Genomic DNA, 21,161 nt, shown 5'->3' on the forward strand with positions numbered 1-21,161 from the left:
GGCAGAGATGAGACATCCATCTATAGAGATGCACTGTTCCTGTGATAGATCACACACATGAAGCACTGCTATGAGTAAACTCGCTGGAAAATAAACACCGAAGCTCAAAACTTCCGACTGTTTTTCAAGCCATTTTCAAGGATACGGAGTCCATATGAACAAGAGAATACATACAAAACCAGACTTCACCACAGCTGAGAAAACACGGAACAATTGATCTGAGAAACATGTTGAGAATTATGGACAAATGCATATAAAAAGCAAGGCAGACTTAGTACTATTGTAATGAGAAGGAAGACAAATTCAACACAAAAATATTTGCCTTTTACCTTATCACAAGGAATTTTCACCTCTTGCCAGTATTTTGAAAACACTAAATATTACAATAGTAGTGTTGTTTTCAAATATGAAAACACCATACGGAATTCCTTAATGAGGAACGGATCATCACCTAATGTAAAACCAGTGTCTTCTCTGCTCCATGCAAAGTCTGTAATGAGAAATATTTTGGCCAAACGGGTAAATCTTTAAAGGACAGGATTCAACAGCAAAAATATTCTGCAAGGACTCCCTCGGAATCAAACGCGATATTCAGTCATATTCGAATATTATTCACATCCAATGACTTAAAAATTGTTTACCTTTGTGTCATTTATAAAAAGGATTATTGTTGAGTCTTCTCTTATCAGAGTTAACAGCAACATAAACATGAATGAGATCAAGTATACATTAAGTAATATCTTCATGACATCTTTGAAATGTGTCAAAATAAAGAAGGCAGTAGCTGACCTGACGTCCTTTACCTTTCTGTTTCTCACATCAATCGTTCCTTGTTTCCTCAGTTGTGGTGTTGGCTGCTTTTGTATATATTCTGTTGTCCATGTTGATTCTGTATCCTTGAAAATGGCTTGAAATACAGACATAAGATATAAGCTCCTGCTTTTACTTTTCCAGCAAGTCTACTCATATACATTGTGTGATGTTATCTCGAGCCTGGAATTACTGTGTGTGTTCAAGAGTATTGGCTCTGGCCAAATGTTGACGGTGAAGATTGAGTAATTAATTTCTTTGATGGACATGTAGGTATGACGATGTCAAAGGGAATTATCTGTAAAAGGAAGCCTTGATACTTGTATTTGGCTTTTCCAAGACCACTTGCGGAAAGTACTAGTTTTACCCAACAATGACGATAAGATACTTGTGAAATCAACCTCATGAGAACACATCTACAAGAACAGCCTCACCCTAACCTCCGATGCAGACCAGACCTGACGTATTCGAAACATGAAAACTTAATGAGAAAATGCGAATAACACATTTGAAAATAGTATTACGAAAACTTTTGAAGAAAAATGAAATTCTTATCTTACTGTTAAAAGGAAAATGTATTAGTCCTTACCTCTTAAAAATAATAGGAAGAAGAATAACGCACAATGGTTAGTCAAATATTGGTGTGATAAGTGTTAAGTAACACAAGTCACTACTAAAATCTTTGAAAAACAGATAGAGAGGTAAAAAGTATCATGTGAACTAAGAATTTTTGTGTAGTTAACCCGGTTCCCATCACAGGAGGCGAGGCATGAAGGCCGACCTCGACCGACCATCCCTCCCTCCGCTCCCCGGGCGCATCAGCTGCCGCCGCAGGGTCGGGCTGGCCGCACGCCCAGTACTGGGACAAAAGACGTTCCCACTGCAGTTGTCGACGCCGTCAGTAGTGGCTGCTGTGTGAGCATGACGGGCCAGACGTGGGAAGGTCGTGTGACTTTGTCTCACGATGTGGTACTCTGTAGCCATAATCTGGTTTGCCTTGGTTGAGAAATAATGTAATACACATACATATATGGATGTATATGATATGTATACATGTTTTATTTCACAACTTCAGGATCGATTTTACGGAGCTGCTACAGCTTCATGGCTGCCTGCACTACAATTAATGATAAGGAAAGGAGATTCCTTTTGAGTGAGTTCTTAGCAAGTTGTACACTTTTACGGTCATCAACGATGGAACAATCTCGCCGAAGGTGACTTTTTACTCTCGGCATAGCCTCATACAGACGAGATAGGGAGCACCTCTCTCTCTCTCTTCTTGTATATATATATATATATATATATATATATATATATATATATATATATATATATATATATATATATATATATATATATATGGAATGGATCAAAATTTTGCGCTTGATCAAGATATTCCTATGAGTCCACGGGGAAAATGAAACACGAAAAGTTCCCAAGTGCACTTTCGTGTAATAATCACATCATCAGGGGAGACACAAGAGAGAAATATAACAGTCTGTTATATTTCTCTCTTGTGTCTCCCCTGATGATGCGATTATTACACGAAAGTGCACTTGGGAACTTTTCGTGTTTCATTTTCCCCATGGACTCATAGGAATATATATATATATATATATATATATATATATATATATATATATATATATATATATATATATATATATATATATATATATATATTCGCCATTTCCCGCGTTAGCAAGGTAGAGTGGTAGCGTTAAGAACAGAGGACTGAGCCTTTGAGGAAATCCTCACTTGGCCCCTTTCTCTGTTCCCTCTGGAAAATTAAAAACGAGAGGGGAGGATTTTCAGCCCCTCGCTCCCTCCCCTTTTAGTCGCCTTCTGCGACACGCATGGAATCCGTGGGAAGTATTCTTTCTCCCCTATCCCCAGGGATATATATATATATATATATATATATATATATATATATATATATATATATATATATATATATATATATATATAAGGCATAAGCTTTGGAAGAGAAAATTAATCCAGTGAACATCCTGTACAAACAATTAATCCACTCCACTCTAAACTACGCCCACCCGCTTGATCTTCTACCCAATCAAAAGCAAATATTACAGATTTGCAAATCACACGAAAATTGCACTTAAAACAGTCACTGACTGCCTAGTAACCACAAACATTCGACAGCTATACGGTGAAACAAAGATCCTCCCGGTATATTCCCACCTCAACATGCTCATCACTCAGTTCTATATAACAGACTGGACTGTTCTCCAACCCAAACCACTCCTGAACTAACCAACAGCCCCAAGTGCAAATATAAAGATTACCCCCTGCCTCACACTTCAGCAACTTCTGTTCAAAGATCGCCCCACTCTTAAGTCTTAACTTCACTAAACGTACATCCATCAGAAGCGACACTCCCTAGACAAACACAAGCCACACTCCCTTCTACGCTCCCGACATCACCCATCATTACAACACTACAAACACCGTTTCAACAAATCCCAAGACCCTCATGCCAACGATGAACAGCCACAGCGAAGACACCGAGCACATACTACTTAATCATCCTGCAATCTTTGCACATAGACGCACACTTAACAACTACACTTTGAAAGCCACATGAAGATCAAAGGAACTCCCGGGGCTGTTTCCTGTGTTTGCAAGGTAGCGCCAGGAATAGAGGAAGAAAGGCCTCTTTCATTCACAGCCACTCTACAGATGTCATGTATAATATATATATATATATATATATATATATATATATATATATATATATATATATGGATAAAAAGCAGACAGGAGGAGGTAAACAAGTGGGTACAATACATCGATGTAGGAGATGACAGGTTGTCCCATGTAGACCCAAAGGGTCATCCTTCCAACGGGACGAGTATCAGTGAGTATTTGGAGGCCATTGAAAATGTACAAAAGGTATGGTTGATGTGTATAGCAATATAAGGGAAGATGCATCACTTCACATATAAAACATACGACTTACAGAATATACACGGACTGGAAACTATACAGAGGAGGTTTAGGATAAATCAAATATACATGGTGCATAACTGACAAGACGGGACATGGCACTGCCAGTTACACAAGTTATGATTCTGGTATTTAGCTTAGATAGCTAATAAGATACGGAGTAGCGTCGATAGTTGGAATGCTCGGGCTTATAATAAGCCTCTCGAATACTCTGCAGCTTATACACGTTGTTATTTTGACGGTTGCAGTACGTACACAGACAAATCACATCTGAGATTATGGGCGAAATGCACACAGCTGAAGACATACGGAGGCGAGCACAGCGAATAATGGGTTTTATACTACATCGATAAAGAAGGGTGACAGGTGGGCTCATGTTAAGCCATGAGACCCAGGGGGTTCCTTATTTAAATGGGGGTGGGAAGGGATTCAGTGTTGATGATATTGGTATGATACAGTGAGATCACAGAGGGAACACATATACGCAGGTACAACCCTGGCAATATACGAGGAAATAAGCAAAACTATCAACAGGGAGAATAAGGGTATATTAAATCGGAATCATTATTCATAAAATATAGAAAGGTAATGATGGTTGCATGAATACCATGTAAGAAAACGTATGTATAACTCAGGACATGGAAATTATTAGACAGTCAGTAATAGTCACAAGGTTCTTGAACTAGCAAGCCAGGCCTGAGGCCTGAAATCACTGATTTTCGCGCAATAGTCATTGTTATGTCTAAGTTTGAGTCTATCAAGTGTAGAACAGAGCTGACGGAATGTTCAGGGTCATAATTTCTCGCACTTGCCATACGTACTTATAACCGAGGATTTTTGTGGCATTCACAATATCATACGTGTACAATTCTGTTTCCCATACGCGGGAAGAGATCATGATCTTCAATACTGAAGCTACCAAGTCTTTTGGCATATCTCTTAATCAAAGTCCTCGCGAGCCATGGCGATGAAGACTGCAGAGTAGGGCTCCAATAAGACCAGCTTTAGTGGAAGGACCTGAGAGCACACAAGCATCATTAACAATGTTGTCAGCATGACCATAACGCTCATGTCAAACACGCGACGGTATCCTTAGAAATAGGACATCTAGGGCCTAACTGTAGGCTTCAATAAGCATGGAGTAGATAACAGAACCAACAGCGTCTTGCAGTGCACTTGCGTCACAATTTGTGATTTAAAGTCGCAGAGGATTACAGATCAGCTGGAATTTGAACAACGGACGCATTGATTTTATCTACATATGTGTAGAAATAATTTTCAAGGATGAAAAACATGACTGTCTTAAATATATGGGCCTATACGATCATGAAATTTAATACATTTAGACTTCATACTGTTGATTCACCTTACTACACCAACCTACTGAGTGTAATTGCTGAAGAGTGAATTTGGCAACACGGAACACTTCCACATGTCACCAACCTCAACATTTTCAAAAGTGGGATTATTAATAGTTGTATTTCGACCCTCTCTTTCCAGATTGTCTTTTTCCGTTTCTTGCAAGAAAGGTTGTCGGAGGTCGCGATGAGTTTCCAGGGAAGTTTCGCGACACCTGTATTACCTAAAGACAGCCGCTTCACCCTGTTGGGGTGGATAGTGGGTTAGGCTGTACTCAGTGTGAGCAGGCCCGTGGCGCACTGGTCCTCTTACCCTTCTCCCTCACTCTTGCCAACTGTATCTGGCAGGTGTTATGATTTCTTTCACACATTTACCCTAAGAATTTTGTTTTGTAACACACTTTTGTGTGAATGTGTGTGCGCTCAGGTTTTCTTCCTCATAGGACAATACTATTTCATTTCAAAAGTCAACAAGCACTGCAGTTTCTATATTTTTTCTATAAGTTCTCGGCCACTTGGCAGGTCCGGTGGCTTGATAAATATATGGAAGTGAAGCACAGCTAATAATTCATTTCATGTTCGCAACCTGTGCAACTTCTCTTGGAGTTAAAGTAAAACCGCAATGTGTATAAGGAATTCAAGCTACAAATGTTAGAGCTATCGACACTGCCATAGGAAGAGCATTAATAAAAGCTGAAATTATGAACATTTACTTGCAGAACATCAAGGGAGGCTATGAAAGAGTTGTATGAAGTCCTTGCTGGTAAATACGATTATGCTTCTGATTTCATATCTACGAAAGATTATTCCAGCACCCGTGGTCCTCATCTTATTTCAAGGTATACAAAACATTAAAAAGATTGAATGTCAAGAAATATTCTTTCCCACAAAGATCAGCTGAAGTATGGAATGCCCTTTAGTTGTTACACCAACTACAAAATCCTTAAAGAAAAAACACTAAATACATTTCTAGGCATTCAGACTAACCAATATGCCTATAAATAGAAAATTATCAATCTCATCGACCAAGTAACCATTACTGAAGATGAGATGTGGCTAACAGAAGAGGACTCTAGAGGGGAAACCTACAGTATGTTCATCAGAGTATCTTTCAGTGAAAAAACTAGAATAATAGTATATTGTAGGCAGGAAAGGATAGTTTACCCAAATGTGACTGGATGGAGTGTCCAGCCAAACTGCGCATGTGTACGAAGCCCCATCAGACGTGTTAGATGATGGGAACACCCGTCAAAATGAGTGGCAATACTCCGTTGACTTATTCTTTTCCTTTCTTGTTGAACCTGCCAGATGTATACCAAGGTTGTTTAAAGGATGGACCAGCGTATCACATTATATCGTCCTACCTGCCATGTGTCTGCCTGACCGTTGATATACTACCAGATAACGTCACACTATCGTTCTCCAAGGTCTTTGCTTCTCCTGTCTGTGTGTGTGTGTGTGCTGAATCTTGTATAACAGCTTTTCTAGTTCACTTTCTCTCAAGGTACACGTCCTTCTCACAGCTATTACAGGAACAGGCTGAGGGTCATTATAAACGTCACTCATTCACCAGTCAGATTATCTTTGCAACTTCCACCATCAAGGAAAAAGAAAATACGTTGTAACGTCGTACTTCCATGTGTGAATCCAGTGCTTGAAGCCTTGAGTGTATACCGACGAAGAGAAACCCCATGAACACGGTGACAACCCAACTGATACTGTGTCTTAAACCCTTTAGTAAAGTGTCGTACACCCTTGAGTACGGTGACTTACGCCATTGAGTAACGTGACTTAACACCTTATGCACCATGACCTACTCCTTTAAGATGGATTAGTCTAGCCTATAGATACCCCCACGTAACCCTGTCAGTAATATTGCTCAAGAGGGGTTCAAAGGATGAGCTTAGGTCAAGCATGGAAGTTGCCGTGAGAATACTCGCGTTGTGGTTTGCCTGATCCCTGACCAGCCAACCACTGCTCCGCTAGTGTGTTTGCCTGTACACTGCTCAGCCAACTATGCCCCACTAGTATGACGCTTATTCAATAACCAGCCACCCACGCTTTACTAGTGCGAGTTTGCTTGTCCACTGCCCAGTGAACCGCTCTCCACCAGTGTAAGTTTGCCTGTCTTCTGCCCAGCCAACGAATTTCCACTAGTGTGACTGCCTGTCCACTCCCAAGACACCCATGTTCCACTAGTGCGAGTTTACTTGTCCACTTCCCACCCATCCACGCTCCACTAGTGCGAGTTTACCTGTCCACTTCCCAGCCATCCACGCTCTGGCGTAAGGTTGTCTGTTCACCGTCCAGCCATCCATATTCCACTAGTATGACTTTGTTCACTGCCTAGTCAACCGTACATCACTAACGTGAGTTTTCCTGTTCACTAACCAGCCAACCACGCTCCACTAGTGAGTTTGCTTATCCACTGCTCAGCCAACAACGCTTCACTAATGCAATCCACGTTCCGCTAAGGACAATCCACCCAGCCTTCTCCTTTATATAAAATAGATCTCAGTCTCTTACAGCAATCTGAGAGGTTCGTTACATATGACTTTCTGTGCGTAAAACCGTGTTACTTCTCACTCAAGCAGTGCAGCGAAGGACAACTAGACTGAATCCTTCCTTGCGTAACAAACCATATGTGTACAGAATGCGAGAATCAACGTGTTCTCCATAAGTAAGAGGCGTCTCCTAGGCAAACCAATAAGATGTTTTGAAATATTTGAATAACAACAACATCGACGCTGAAAATTTCTTTAAAGCAGTGACAGCACCTACCAACAAGAAGAAATGGACAAAACTTGGGGGTCATCCAGTAAATCTGGGTGTACGAAATATTTACCAGCACCATTACTGGCGAGTGGAATAAACTCCTAAAAAATGTTGTTCAGAGTAACACCCTTAATATCTTCAAAATTAGGCTTGATCATCATTTGTCACTCCCCGATATTGAATAATTCATTTAATCATGTAATCGTAACGTAGTGGTATTATGCTGCCTTCTGAACCACTGAGCTCTCCTTGGCCATGCAGCGGTAGCATAACATTGATAACCCGTGTCACCCGCTTCTAGAGTAAAATTTGCTGTATCGTCCTTCAACATCAGGAATAATATAGACATAGTAAGTCGAGACGCTGGGGTTCAAGTTTATCCTTACTATTGTCTTTATTACAAAAGTGAAGAGAAACATTTCGTTGGTGATGGAATTAAAGACATACTCATGTTAGTTCTACTTTATGACTTTCCTGTGAAAATCTTCCTCGGGTATATTAATCCTGCAAGGTATTTTTTCTATCTGTCTTATTCTGTCCAGCATGTTGACGTAGGGAGTGGAGGGTAGGGAGAGAGCCTTTGCTTTGCTGTTATTTTCTTTTAATGCTTTACAAGTGACTGCATTTTATCTTTATTTCTAAGTAGTGTTAAGACCAGACCACTTAGCTTGGACCTTGGGTCTGTGTGTCTACGTAACTCTATGTAACTTGGGTGATCCAGCCTCTGTAGAGAAATATCAATTTGCTCTCTGTCTTCCAATACCTTACAAAACATACTCGTCTGCAGTTCAGTGCCTCTTTCCTGTCTCCTTCCCCATATGTGGTTATGACTTTCCTTTTACATTCCATTAGCACCCTAACCCAGAGACATCTTGAACAATATTTCAAGAAGTCTGTCTAGTGAATCTGCACTTATCTCTCATACAACGTATACACGGGATAGTAGATTGGAAAGATGTGTGCGGGAGTCGATGTGATGTAAATGGACTGAACCATAGCATCTGAAGCAGTTAGAGGAATCCAAGAAAGACCTGCAGGGCCTGGTTAGGAATAGGTGTCTTCGGTTTAGGTGCGTTACATTACAATACATGACATCTAAAGAGTGGATGTGAACCAACGAGGCCAAATTCTCCTCTATTCCTGGTGCTAAGGTAAGAGACAACGAACAGTTATACCCATTATATACAATGTTCTATCCTGCTGTAATTATAAACCATTCATTCTGCACTATCATAGTACTGCAGGATGCCACCCACCAGTGGGGTTCGAAAAATCGCGCCGGATGACATCAGCTGACGAGGTAAACAAACCTGGTTGTGAGTCCAAACAAATGTTAGTGTTAGTTGGGGCAAGAGCAACTGTGTCCTGACTGGTCAGAAATGGATCGTCAAGAGGCATTTGCTCTGCTCCAGCCCGCCAGTGTGCGTCTGGCGAAAGAAGGAAGTGTGGAGAGTGTGAGGGCACTGAGACAGGAGGTAGAGAGGGTGATTGCTAAGGAGGACAGTTCTGGTGGAGACTGCTGCACTAGCTCCATCAATGACCTGAAGGAGTACCTCTTATTTCCTGTTACCCTGCTCCTTAAAAGTGGAAAAGCAAGGTATGGAGTTTGTCCTCCTTTTTTTCCCTTTTCTTTGTAGAATTACTGTAAACCGAAATAAAGGTATTCCTTACACTTAATATTATTGGTGTAGGTGGAGCGACATGCGGGACATTAGTTTGTAGTTGTGAGTTTAGGTTAACTCTACTACATTATTTGCTTTGGATATTGAATGGTTTTGTTTTGCTGTGTTAATGTATTTTGTAAAGGTTATTATTACCGTGTCAAATATCTAGAGAATTGCTAGGTTAGGTTAGGTTTGGTTTGGTTAAATTTTTTCCAATGATTTTTGATATCTTTTGAACAGTTCTGACTTTCAATTCTATCATACTAGTGGATATGCGAAATGATGATTTTACCATGTAGAGAATGCAGTTGCAGAGCATGAATCTGAGCATTATATTTTATAGAATGGTGTTAAAGATGGTGATAGTAGGGATGGTTATGTATATTATAGGAAATGTTGAGTTGATTAATGTTTAGAAATTAACAGAACTGAGAAGAACCTCACCTAGTTAACGAAATGATGGTGAAATACAAAGGTCATTAATTTGGTAAGTACTGAATAAGTGCCTGCAGACCAGTAGAGCATTTGAACATATTGCTTTTTATATTTTATTTATATAAATTTCTAAACTAGTCCAACCTGACCTCACTAGTTTAACATACTTTAATTGACCTAACTAATCTCCTTTAGGAGAAGTCTAAAACATCTGTTTACTCACTGCTTCTATTCAATTTTATTAAATTTTTCTGCTGCTGGGGTTTGCATGTGCATGTTCACTTGACATCATGTGTGTTTTGACATCTGACGCCTTTTTCGTGGTAGAACTGGGTCTAAGTGGTACGTTTCGATTAGAATGTTAAAGATCAAGATAAATCTTGAGTGTTCTGGAGGTTAGGTGGTTTTCATATTTTTTCAGTAAAGATGTATTACTTTCACATTAATTAACCCCTTATTTTCCCTGATTTGATATTAAGCTCAAAAGATAATATAGATTCGTCCTCTATAATTAGTTGTGTAATCACCATGAAGATAAAGAATTTCAAACATAAATAGCCATTTTCCAAATCTGGTTTTGATGCATATTTTGGTGTCAAATAAGTCATCAGTGGGGAGGGATATTAAGGTCATAGGAAGTATGGGTTAGAAATGTATGATGATCAGAGATAAATTTGGATTAACCCTTTCACTGAAGCAGTCCTAATATCCAAGGTATTATTTGTGTGCAACACATACTCAAATATTCTAAGAATATCCATAAGTATAGTATTATTATTAACTAGAATGCACTTTTTAAAATGTTATGTTATTCTGTACAACTTGACCATTATAATTATTACCTAGAATACATTTTTTTAAATGCTATGATATTCTGTACAACTTAAACTGGTGAAATATCATTTATGGGTTAGAAATGTATGATGATCAGAGATAAGTTTGGATTAACCCTTTCACTGAAGCAGTCCTAATATCCAAGGTATTGTTTGTGTGCAACACATACTCAGATATTCTAAGAATATCCATAAGTATAGTATTATTATTACCTAGAATGCACTTTTTAAAATGTTATGTTATTCTGTACAACTTGACCATTATAATTATTACCTAGAATACATTTTTTTGAATGCTATGATATTCTGTACAACTTAAGCTGGTGAAATATCATTTAAGTTTACTGTGCACCCTGTTCACTTATACAGCCCAGCTATCAGGCATATGAGGTAGCTACTTCAGGAGTAATTTTTCAGGCATACCTTTTGAGAGATGTGACATTTTTAGAGGTGTTTATGGTATAAATGAATATGATAAGTAAGGGTTTTCATCAGTGATATCTCTTTTAAGAATAACACAGCTTCAAGAATCATTACACGATTGTGCCATCTCCACTTTTCCAATATCAGTTCCATATGTGTTATTTTGAAATAGATCATCAACTATATTGCTGAACCCCCCCCCCCCCCCTCCCTTTGCTACATTACAAATACTGCTGAATTTCATTTGCACTCTTCTGTATACCATGATATCTTCTAGACGCCATGGCTGAAGGGTTAATGAAGAACTTGTGTAATTGTTGTATACAGGTCCTATCAAAGATCAGCTGAAATTCGATTACTGGTGCAAAAGCATGGATTGTACATCTACACAAGCTTCACATTACTGATCAATATAGACCTAAAAGAGGTCTGATTAAAGTTTTGAATCCATTCCTATTTATACAGGGTGGTTTAGGTACATACAGCCTCTCCTCATGTCCTCATCTTAAAACTTTGTATTGTGTGTTAAGTGAACCATGCTCTTTCAAGCTAACATAAGCTCTTCACACGTCTTTACATAACATTTGTTGATTCATCACTCAAGACTGAAGTTTCCATTTACTCCAAAAACAAACCAGTTTCCTTGCACCCCAATCACAAATCATTCTTCTTTATATGAAACATTTCTGTCCCCAAATTATTTCCCGCACTACATCCATACATTCTTCCTACATTCAGACTTTTTCTATTGTATTTTCACTGCACTTCTGTTTATCTTTTGACCATCATACATTGTTTATGACGTGATATCTTCAAAGGCTTCCATCTGTGTGCTTTTTTGATCGTTTTTATACATCTAATATCCTTTCATCTTCATTATGTGGTCTGCTAATTTCAGCTCTACAGCATATTGTTATTCATCAGTATTGCTCTTATTCTTCATCTATCTTGGTCTACATAAGCTAGAATTTATTTTACTTCAGAGTTGGGATGAGTATGCCATCAGACAAGCTCATTGCACAATTTGCTCCTCAGTTCTCTCCTTTCATCCTAGTATTCATTTTATACCCAGTTTGTCTCCTACGACAGTGCTATCTTAATTAATCTTGCTCCCAAGTATGTAAATATTGATACTGACCAGTATACAGTTTACCTCTCTGTTGTTTTCTGGTGAGTGGCTGGATGTCAGCTCATAATTCCCTTTTACAAACAGATATCTGTCATTATTTCCTTGTAGGTTGTCACAGCCCTTAGCACCTCTTATTTCTCTTGTCCATTTAACATTATTTGCATACCTAATGTAGTATGATTCAAATTCTCCTAGCAAGTCATTTGCATAGATCAGGAATAGAAGTAGCCCACAGACTGAAAGAGCTAGTAAGTGAGGGGTAGAGTGAGTGGGAAAGAAGTGTAAGGGAGTAAGGACATAGTGCAACCTTGATATTTTAAGTCTTTCAATAAGTGATTTTGATTTCTCTCACTCTTTTCTTTTCAGTTCATGGACTCTGCAGGAGGAATTAGTTGGAGTGTTGCATGTTGTCCTTAGATGCTCCATCATTGAAGACTTTACGCTCTTCCAAGAACTCTTTTTGAGGCTCTTTCTTATTCTTACAGACAAAACAAACCCTCAGAAAGGTAATGAAATCATGAAATGCATACATATATAAATTTTTTCATCTTGGTATCCCATAGATACTCTTAGTCATATGGTCTTCAGTGAACCTTGTTCATTCACCATGATTCAGTCACATTGGAGATTGAGGCTTCCCTCTAACATTATACCTTTAAACTTTTATATACCTGCTCACCCCTGCTTCACTAAAGTATATTGTTTTTGTCGTTGTCCTCACCTATACTCTCCTGCCTTTCCAAACGATCTCAGTAATTGACCTTTTAACCTCATCAGCAATACTTCTCAGTACCTTTTGACTTCCTGTTCAATTGTTCTAATGTACACTGCACTTGTAATTCTTCACAAATAATCTCCTGTCTCTGATTAGTCACTAAAATGTGAATAATGTTGTTTAAAGATGAAAATTGCTGTTGTATATGTAATATTTTAACGATATTAGCATTGATATTTGTTTTGATAAATGTTTATTGAATAAATGAAAAGAATATATTGTATATTATGAATTAATTTCTCTTATTTTATATAAGATAATTCTAATATTTTTGGATATCAGACAGATAGTCTAAGATTGTTATCAAAGACTTTCCAAGGTAATGGCATTATAACCTCATTGTAATTTGTTAAAAAATAGTGCTAGTGCATTTTCATAATCTAAAGTGATTACATCATCATGTTTATGAGAGATGATCACCAGAGAGCAAGAAAACTGAACATCTAGAATTGTTTTAGAAATAATAGAACAGTTTTTCTTATCAGATAGCATTGAATGGAGAAGTTCTGCAGCATAACATTGTTCTCTCCTGGCATGCTCAACATGAGTGAGTTCAGTCCACTGATTCAGTATTCTGACAATCTCATTTGTATCACAGAAGACTGTGAGAACCAGTTATAAGATTCTCAAATGAAATCTGACTTGTTGATGATTTTTTTTCATAACAGCAAAATAACAAAAGTATGTAAAATTACTAGCCACACCAGTCTGAGGCAGTCTTGTCAAGGTTAGGTGTTTGCTGACAGCACTGCCTCCACTTCTTTCTAAAACACTCTCTCGTGCTTCATATAGATCAGTTTTCCATGCTGGAAGAGCTAGTGTCCAAAGAAATCACACTTCACATGAGCTGAAGACGGATCATCATCTAGTAATTCAGAGTAATTTTCTGCCTGGTCCTCTAGATCAAGCTATAAGCTGGTCAGTTTTCTTTGTAGAAAAATGATGAAAATATGCTGTCATTGGCATGGCTAAATGGTGACTGACTGTGGGAAGAAATTTTTGAACACTGCCATGTCAGCCATCACCTAGGCTTGATACACAGCCTTGAAATATAGGTAGAATCTTGATGCAGAAATGTTCATCTAGATGAGTCACCTGGCTCACATAAGTGTCGAGAGGAGTAAAGGGGTCAAGCTTTACAATTGCATTCTCAAGGAGCAGCTCTTCTCAAAATCTCTTCTGTCTCTTCCTACATGACCCTTCATTACCTCTGAATACTGCAGTGTGAAAGTCATGTCATTTGCAAATGACCTTACAGACATGTGGGTTCAAATGACCCTGAAGTGAGTAATGGGTTTCAAAGAATGAAAATCTGTTTTCTTTGGGACATTGTTCCCTGAACTTTTCCAGTCATTCTTTTGCACTTTATCATCCATCCTCTTTTGAGAAGTTGTTTTATTTACTGATCATAGTCATCAATAGGGCAACATCCTTGTTCCAAAGAATTATTAGGTGGTTAGCCTGTGGAATGAACACTTCAATACTGGAAAGCGACAGCTGATTGCTCGGAGCATACCTGGAGTGAGCTGTAGCCACTTCCTCTGAACTGAGTGTTTTTTGTGAAGTTAAAAGGTATTACCTTTACCAGAAAATAGGGAGTTAGAGTCTTTTAAATCCCTGAGATTATGAAGATTCTCTCATGTCTCATGACACACTGGGCATGAGAGAAACAGTTTCATTCTTTAACACTCATATTTTTGCATTAGGCTGTACCATTGCTTGTTTTTAAGTTCTAGGAAAAGTGCTGATTTTTAGGCAAAAGATAACCAGTTTAACAAGGATGGGCTCCTGTGGAGGACATTCCTTCATAACATGAGAAAGGACACCAACTGGCCCAAAGGCCTTGCATGTGTCCAAAGAAAGAGTACTTTTTGGACAGTGTGGAAAGATATTACTGGAAGGATAAGATGGGACAAAAGATTAGTTAGCAGGCTAGTAGGGGCAGAAGAATGTTTGATGCATCCATGCTGGAGTTAGAGGAAATAAGGCTACCTGGAACAGTGACTTAATCAGCTAGAAAAATAGGTGGGAGGTGGGCAGATTAGAAAGTGTAGTGAGTATAGGGTTGAAAAAGTAAGATTGTTATTGAAACAGAACAGAGAGGCATTTGGACAATTTTTGCACGGAAGTAGTGCAAATGGCTGGGAGATGTATAAAAGAAAGAGGCAAGAGGTCAAGAGAAAAGTGCATGAGTGCAAATGAGAGTTGAGGTGAGAGAGTATCATTATATAATAGGGAGGATAAAAAGATGTTTTGGAAGGAGGTAAATAAAGTGCGTAAGACAAGAGAACAACTGGGAACATCGGTGAAGGGGGCTAATGGGGGGTAATAACAAGTAGTGGGGAGAGGGAGATGGAGTGAGTAATTTGAAGGTTTGTTGAATGTCTTTGATGATAGAGTGGCAGCTATAGGGTGTTTTGGTTGAGATGGTGCGTAAAGTGAGAGGGTCAGGGAGAATGGTTTGGTAAACAGAGAAGAGGTATTGAAAGCTTTGCGGAAGATGAAAGCCGGCAAGGCAGTGGGTTTGGATGGTATTGCAGTGGAATTTATAAAAAAAGGGGGTGACTGTGTTGTTCATTGGTTGGTAAGGATATTCATATATATATGGTTCATGGTGAAGTGCCTGAGGATTGGTGGAATGCATGCATAGTGCCATTTTCAAAGGCAAAGGAGAAAAAGGTGATTGTTCAAATTACAGAGGTATAAGTTTGTTGCGTATCCCTGGGAAATTATATGGGAGGGTATTGATTGAGAGGGTAAAGGCATGTACAGAGCATCAAATTGGGGAAGAGCAGTGTGGTTTTAGAAGTGGTAGAGGATGTGTGGATCAGGTGTTTGCTTTGAAAAATGTATGTGAGAAATACTTAGAAAAACAGATGGATTTGTATGTAGTATTTATGGATCTGGAGAAGGCATATGATAGGGTTGATAGAGATGCTTTGTGGAAGGTATTAATAGTATATGGTGTGGTAGGTAAGTTACTAGAAGCAGTGAAAAGTTTTTATCGAGGATGTAAGGCATGTGTACAAGTAGGAAGAGAGGAAGGTGATTGGTTCCCAGTGAATGTCGGTTTGTGGCAGGGGTGCGTGATGTCTCCATGGTTGTTTAATTTGTTTATGGATGGGGTTGCTAAGGAGGTGAATGCAAGAGTTTTGGAGAGGGGCAAGTATGCATCTGTTGTGGATGAGAGGGCTGGAAAGTGAGTCAGTTGTTGTTCGCTGATGATACAGCGCTGGTGGCTGATTCGGGTGAGAAACTGCAGAAGTTGGTGACTGAGTTTGGTAAAGTGTGTGAAAGAAGAAAGCTGAGAGTAAATGTGAATAAGAGCAAGGTTATTAAGTTCAGTGGGATGAGGGACAAGTTAATCGGGAGGTAAGTTTGAATGGAGAAAAACTGGAGTAAGGGAAGTGTTTTAGATATCTGGGAGTGGATTTAGCAGTGAATGGAACCGTGGAAGTGAGTCACAGGGTGGAAGAGGGGGCAAAGGTTCTGGAATCGTTAAAGAATGTGTGGAAGGCGAGAATGTTATCTCAGAAAGCAACATTGGGTATGTTTGAAGGAATAGTGGTTCCAGCAATGTTATATGGTTGCAAGGCATGTGCCTCGCTATTTCATGTGTGGCGGCATGGCAACAGGAATGGATGAAGGCAGCAAGTATGAATATGTACATGTGTATATATATATATATATATACATACACAGACATATATATATATATATATATATATATATATATATATATATATATATATATATATATATATATATATATATATGTCTGTGTATGTATATGTTGAAATGTATAGGTATGTGTGTGTGTGTGTGTGTGTGTGTGTGTGTGTGTGTGTGTGTGTGTGTGTGTGTGTTTATGTATATACATGTGTATGTGGGTGGGTTGGACCATTTCTTTCGTCTGTTTCCTTGCGCTACCTCGCCAACACAGGAGACGGCGATTAAGCATGATAAAATAAATGATATAATGTCACCTTAGAAAAGGCTGATAAGTGAAAATTGCTTGAAGTTGTGAGAGATCTTTTAGTCAGAAATGAAAGGGAAGAATATAAGTTAAAACTCTTCCTTTTGATAAAATACCTCCCTTTGTGAATGACTCATTTGCTGTGATTTCAAGCAGAGATGAAAGTTGAATGAGGGATAGAGGAAGGAAAGTTTTCCAACCCTGTTATACTTGGTCTCTTTCCCAAATAGCCTCAGAACAGGAGTGATCAAACCAAGAATTGAATGAAGAGATTATCCTAGAGACAGGCAACATTTAGTCTCTGTTCTGAAATCAATAACCTTTGCTGAACAGTATCTGGAAGGATGGTGCGTGAGTGGCTATTTGAGGGTGATTCACCATTTAAGAAAGATGCTGCCCTTATCATGCTTCTCAGCCTAGAATAACTTTTATACTGAAATACTTTTCTATGCCTCATAGTTAGGGAAGACATTGCCATATGACCTACCTCTTTGTTTTGTTTATTCTGGAGAAGTATACCCAGACTCCTGATAAACAGTAATGTGAACTGCAGCCACATAGTGAGCTTAGGTAACAGGGAGAATCTTTTTATGTGTAATTCTTATGTCAACCATCAGTTTTAAGAAATTTTGGATGATTTTTGGGTAACTTTTTTGTTGACTTTTTCGCTTACTTTGTACTTTAGAATCAGTTTGATATCAAAACATGATGTGATAGCTGATATAGCTTATGCTCACCTTATTAAGGAAAAGCAAGTGTCTCAACCAAACTTGCTGCTTTTTATCTATCATACCCTTAGTTTCTCATTACACAGAACACTTCACAAAATAGACTTTGCTAAGTCATAGACAAGTTGGGTACTTACCCTTACTTTATGAAAATTTTGCTGGGAAGGGCTACAGTTTTGTAAAGTTTTAGCCTGAATGTGAGGATAAACTCTTGACTTTATATCATTAGACTGAAAATCTTTATTTGTATATTAAAACTTTCAAAATTTGTCTTTTTAAAGTGGGTGATTCAAGTGAGGAATGCAAGCAGACAGCCTTAGAAGCAGTGTCTTTACTGGCCAAGAATAGTGCAAATTCTGTTAAGGAGAAAATGTGTGGGGATGCTTTTAGGCCACAACTTGGTCATGCAGTCTTCTTGTGTCTTAAACTGTCACAGGAGGAAAAGAATCGCAGTTTGAAGTAAGTAGCCCCATGTAAGACCCAATGGGTCAAGGTCATTAGAGATCAAGTATCTTCATGATTTTAAGATTTTTTCAAATCATTATCAATATGTTCAGGGTTTGCAGAACTCTTCTTGTTTGAGGTTACACCACAAGTGAAAAGTCACCTTTGGTGAGGTTGGATCGTAGTTTGTTTTTGAAAAAGAATATGTGTCTATTGTTATATGATAATGATAATGTTGTTGATGATAATGGTAACAAATTGATAATGATTATGTTCAGATTACTTTATTTTTCTTTTATGTCTATATCTCTAATGCCAGTTCCCTTTTGGAACTCCCTCTTGGGGATGTTCATGGCTAAAGAGTCTCCATATCTGTTGAACTCTAGTGCTGCTTTTAAGCCTTTAATGCCTTGCCCTTAACAGGCCTCTGGTAGAGGGCAACTCAAGTGCAATGTTTTCATAGGCTCCTACCAAATGTGTCTACCTACTGTTCCTGTTTAGTGTTACAACCTACTACTACTCCTTAGTACTCCCAGCTAATGCTCCTATCTACTACTTTTACCCAATGTTATTATTTAAAGCTCCCGTTTAATGTTCCTACCTGCTAATTTTGTCTATTGCTCCTTCCATTTTGCCAAAAGGCATGGGTAAAGTAAAGCACTGACAGCAGAAAAATCTAGAGTTGCAATGAATTAATTGTGTGAGTTATGTGTTGTCAAGTGTTATTTGTGACTAGGAGAGATTATATGCTTGTGGACAGAATACCAGCAGTCATGTGCAGGTGAGGTGGAAAGAAAAGACTGTTATGTGGGTCAGAGGAGTGCAACTTGGCCACCACTGAAGTGGTGGCTAACTACACAGCCATCATTAACCCTCCCAATACCTAGGCAAGTAGTACTGGTAATATGTCTTCCTGATGGGTGGTTGCCTACCAGCTACTACCTACTTTTATTGTTCTTGTATGTGATAACTGTAATTCATTCCCTTTATTCAATTTTTCATTGTTGAAATAACCGATTATAAAATTACACATATTAAGCCCGAGTTCTGCTGATTTCTCCCGTTTGGGCAGAACCATGTACAGTATTTGTAGCGCTTGCTCATAGGGAGTTAAAACGCAATTTAAGCCCCACCCGAAAAAAAGATATTTAATGAGAATTGACCCACAACAACCACCGTAATATATAAATGGTTGGCTGATGTTCATTCATAGTGGCTAAATGGCCTTACAGTAACAATCCTAGGCCTATAATGTTACTGAGCGAGGGTGACAAGGCGGGTGTAGCAAGCCATCATCATTTATTTCACTTGTTTGGTTGACAATGAAATGACATGTTTGATAATGTCCCCTTTGTTTGGTTGACAATGAAATGACATGTTTGATAATGTCCCCTTTTTGGTTTATGCCCATCTCATTGTCTGTTCAGTGTTATTTTCCTTTGTTCTTGGTTTACTGGACACAAACTGACTATACCTTTGTTATTTTTTTATGGAATGCCATGCCTGGAGACAGGTCAACTATCATAACCAGCTTTGATAGGGATTTTTTTTGGTTAGCAAAGCTATTTTTTGTTTGTGTTGTGTGTTTTTCTTTGACTTGATTTTCTATGTTTTGAATTTTATAACCAAATTTATCAACAAAAGTTGGAATGATGAAAGTGGAAGCATCCATGACATTTTGTTAAGATGTGTGGACCATTAGTAACGGCAAAATATTACATACCTGGTACAGCAGCTACCATGAACAAGGATATGGTTACTCCAGGCCAAGATTCACTGTTGTCCTGTGGTGTTGACCCTTATGATTAGCCAAACAAGTGCACAGTATTCTTTAGCAAGGGAATACATTCATGCTGCCTCTGTGTATAATATAAAAATCTATTTTGGTTCCTTTTGTTTGAAGTTCCTCTCACCAACCAGCCAGCCAGCCATCCTTAGTAAGAGCAAGACAGTACAGAAATAGCTTTATTAGCACACAAGTCAGAATGAGCACTAAACAAGGCAGTTATAATGGCTCCAATGGAGATGCACACAGATAGCACCATTGCTCACCTATAAGTTATATATGAGATCTTCACTGTGGTACAGTACTCACTAATACTGTATTAGATCAGAGCAGGATAAGGTAAGCACTGTCTGTACACCTTATGAACTGTATTTCCACATCCAACCTGATACTTTTCCTTAAGTGCTATCTATTCATCTGTATCTCTGATGCCCTTTGCCTTCAGGAACTCCCTCAAGGGGATGACCATGGCAAGAGTCTCCATAATTGGTGGACTGCTTCTAAGTCTTTTAGTGCCTCACCCATAACAGGGCATCAGGAAGAAGGCAACTCCTGCGCAGTATTTGCAGAGGATCTTACATTATGTTCCTGTCGAGCACTTCTACCTAATGTTTCATTGTACTACTTCTGCCTAATGCTCACGCATAAATGTTCCTACCTACTACTTTTACTTAATGCTCCTGTCTAATGTTCCTTCCTACAACTTTTATCTATTTTATCCTACTTTGTTTGCCAAAAGACAGGGTTAGCATATAGTGCTTACTGCAGGAAAATCTAGACTTATGAAGAATGAGTTGTGTGAGTTAAGTGTTGTAAAGTTATACATGTTACTAGGAGAGATTGCATGTTTGTGGACAGAATGCCAGCAGTCCACATATAGGTGAGGCAGAAAGAAAAGATAGCTAAGTGGGTCAGAGGAGTGCAACTTGACAACCTGTACAGTGCTGGCTCACTATGCATTTGTCACTAACTCTCCTGATACCTAGGTGGGTAGTACCAGTAATATACCTTCCTGTTCGATGGCTGCCTCCCAACTACTGCCAACTACATTCCTTGAA

The 21,161-nt window shown here is 38.7% G+C and overlaps 1 protein-coding gene across 3 annotated transcripts in view; it reads left to right on the plus strand.

The window, feature by feature from the left end:
• The first annotated feature begins 8,929 nt into the window (after window positions 1-8,929).
• Window positions 8,930-21,161, plus strand: part of Tti1 (Telo2 interacting protein 1) — a 35,529-nt gene continuing 23,297 nt past the window's right edge. The window contains exons 1-3 of one of the 3 annotated variants that reach the window (XM_071672015.1): window positions 8,930-9,061; window positions 12,761-12,900; window positions 18,155-18,332. In XM_071672015.1, the coding sequence (XP_071528116.1) occupies window positions 18,244-18,332 (89 nt within the window). In that variant the 5' untranslated portion in view covers window positions 8,930-9,061; window positions 12,761-12,900; window positions 18,155-18,243. Of the gene's footprint in view, window positions 9,062-9,218; window positions 9,508-12,760; window positions 12,901-18,154; window positions 18,333-21,161 lie in introns of those variants that run through there. The other 2 variants (XM_071672014.1, XM_071672016.1) reach the window with 2 other exon arrangements.

Source organism: Panulirus ornatus, chromosome 17 (assembly GCF_036320965.1).
Source record: "Panulirus ornatus isolate Po-2019 chromosome 17, ASM3632096v1, whole genome shotgun sequence".
NCBI classification, from domain to species: domain Eukaryota; kingdom Metazoa; phylum Arthropoda; class Malacostraca; order Decapoda; family Palinuridae; genus Panulirus; species Panulirus ornatus.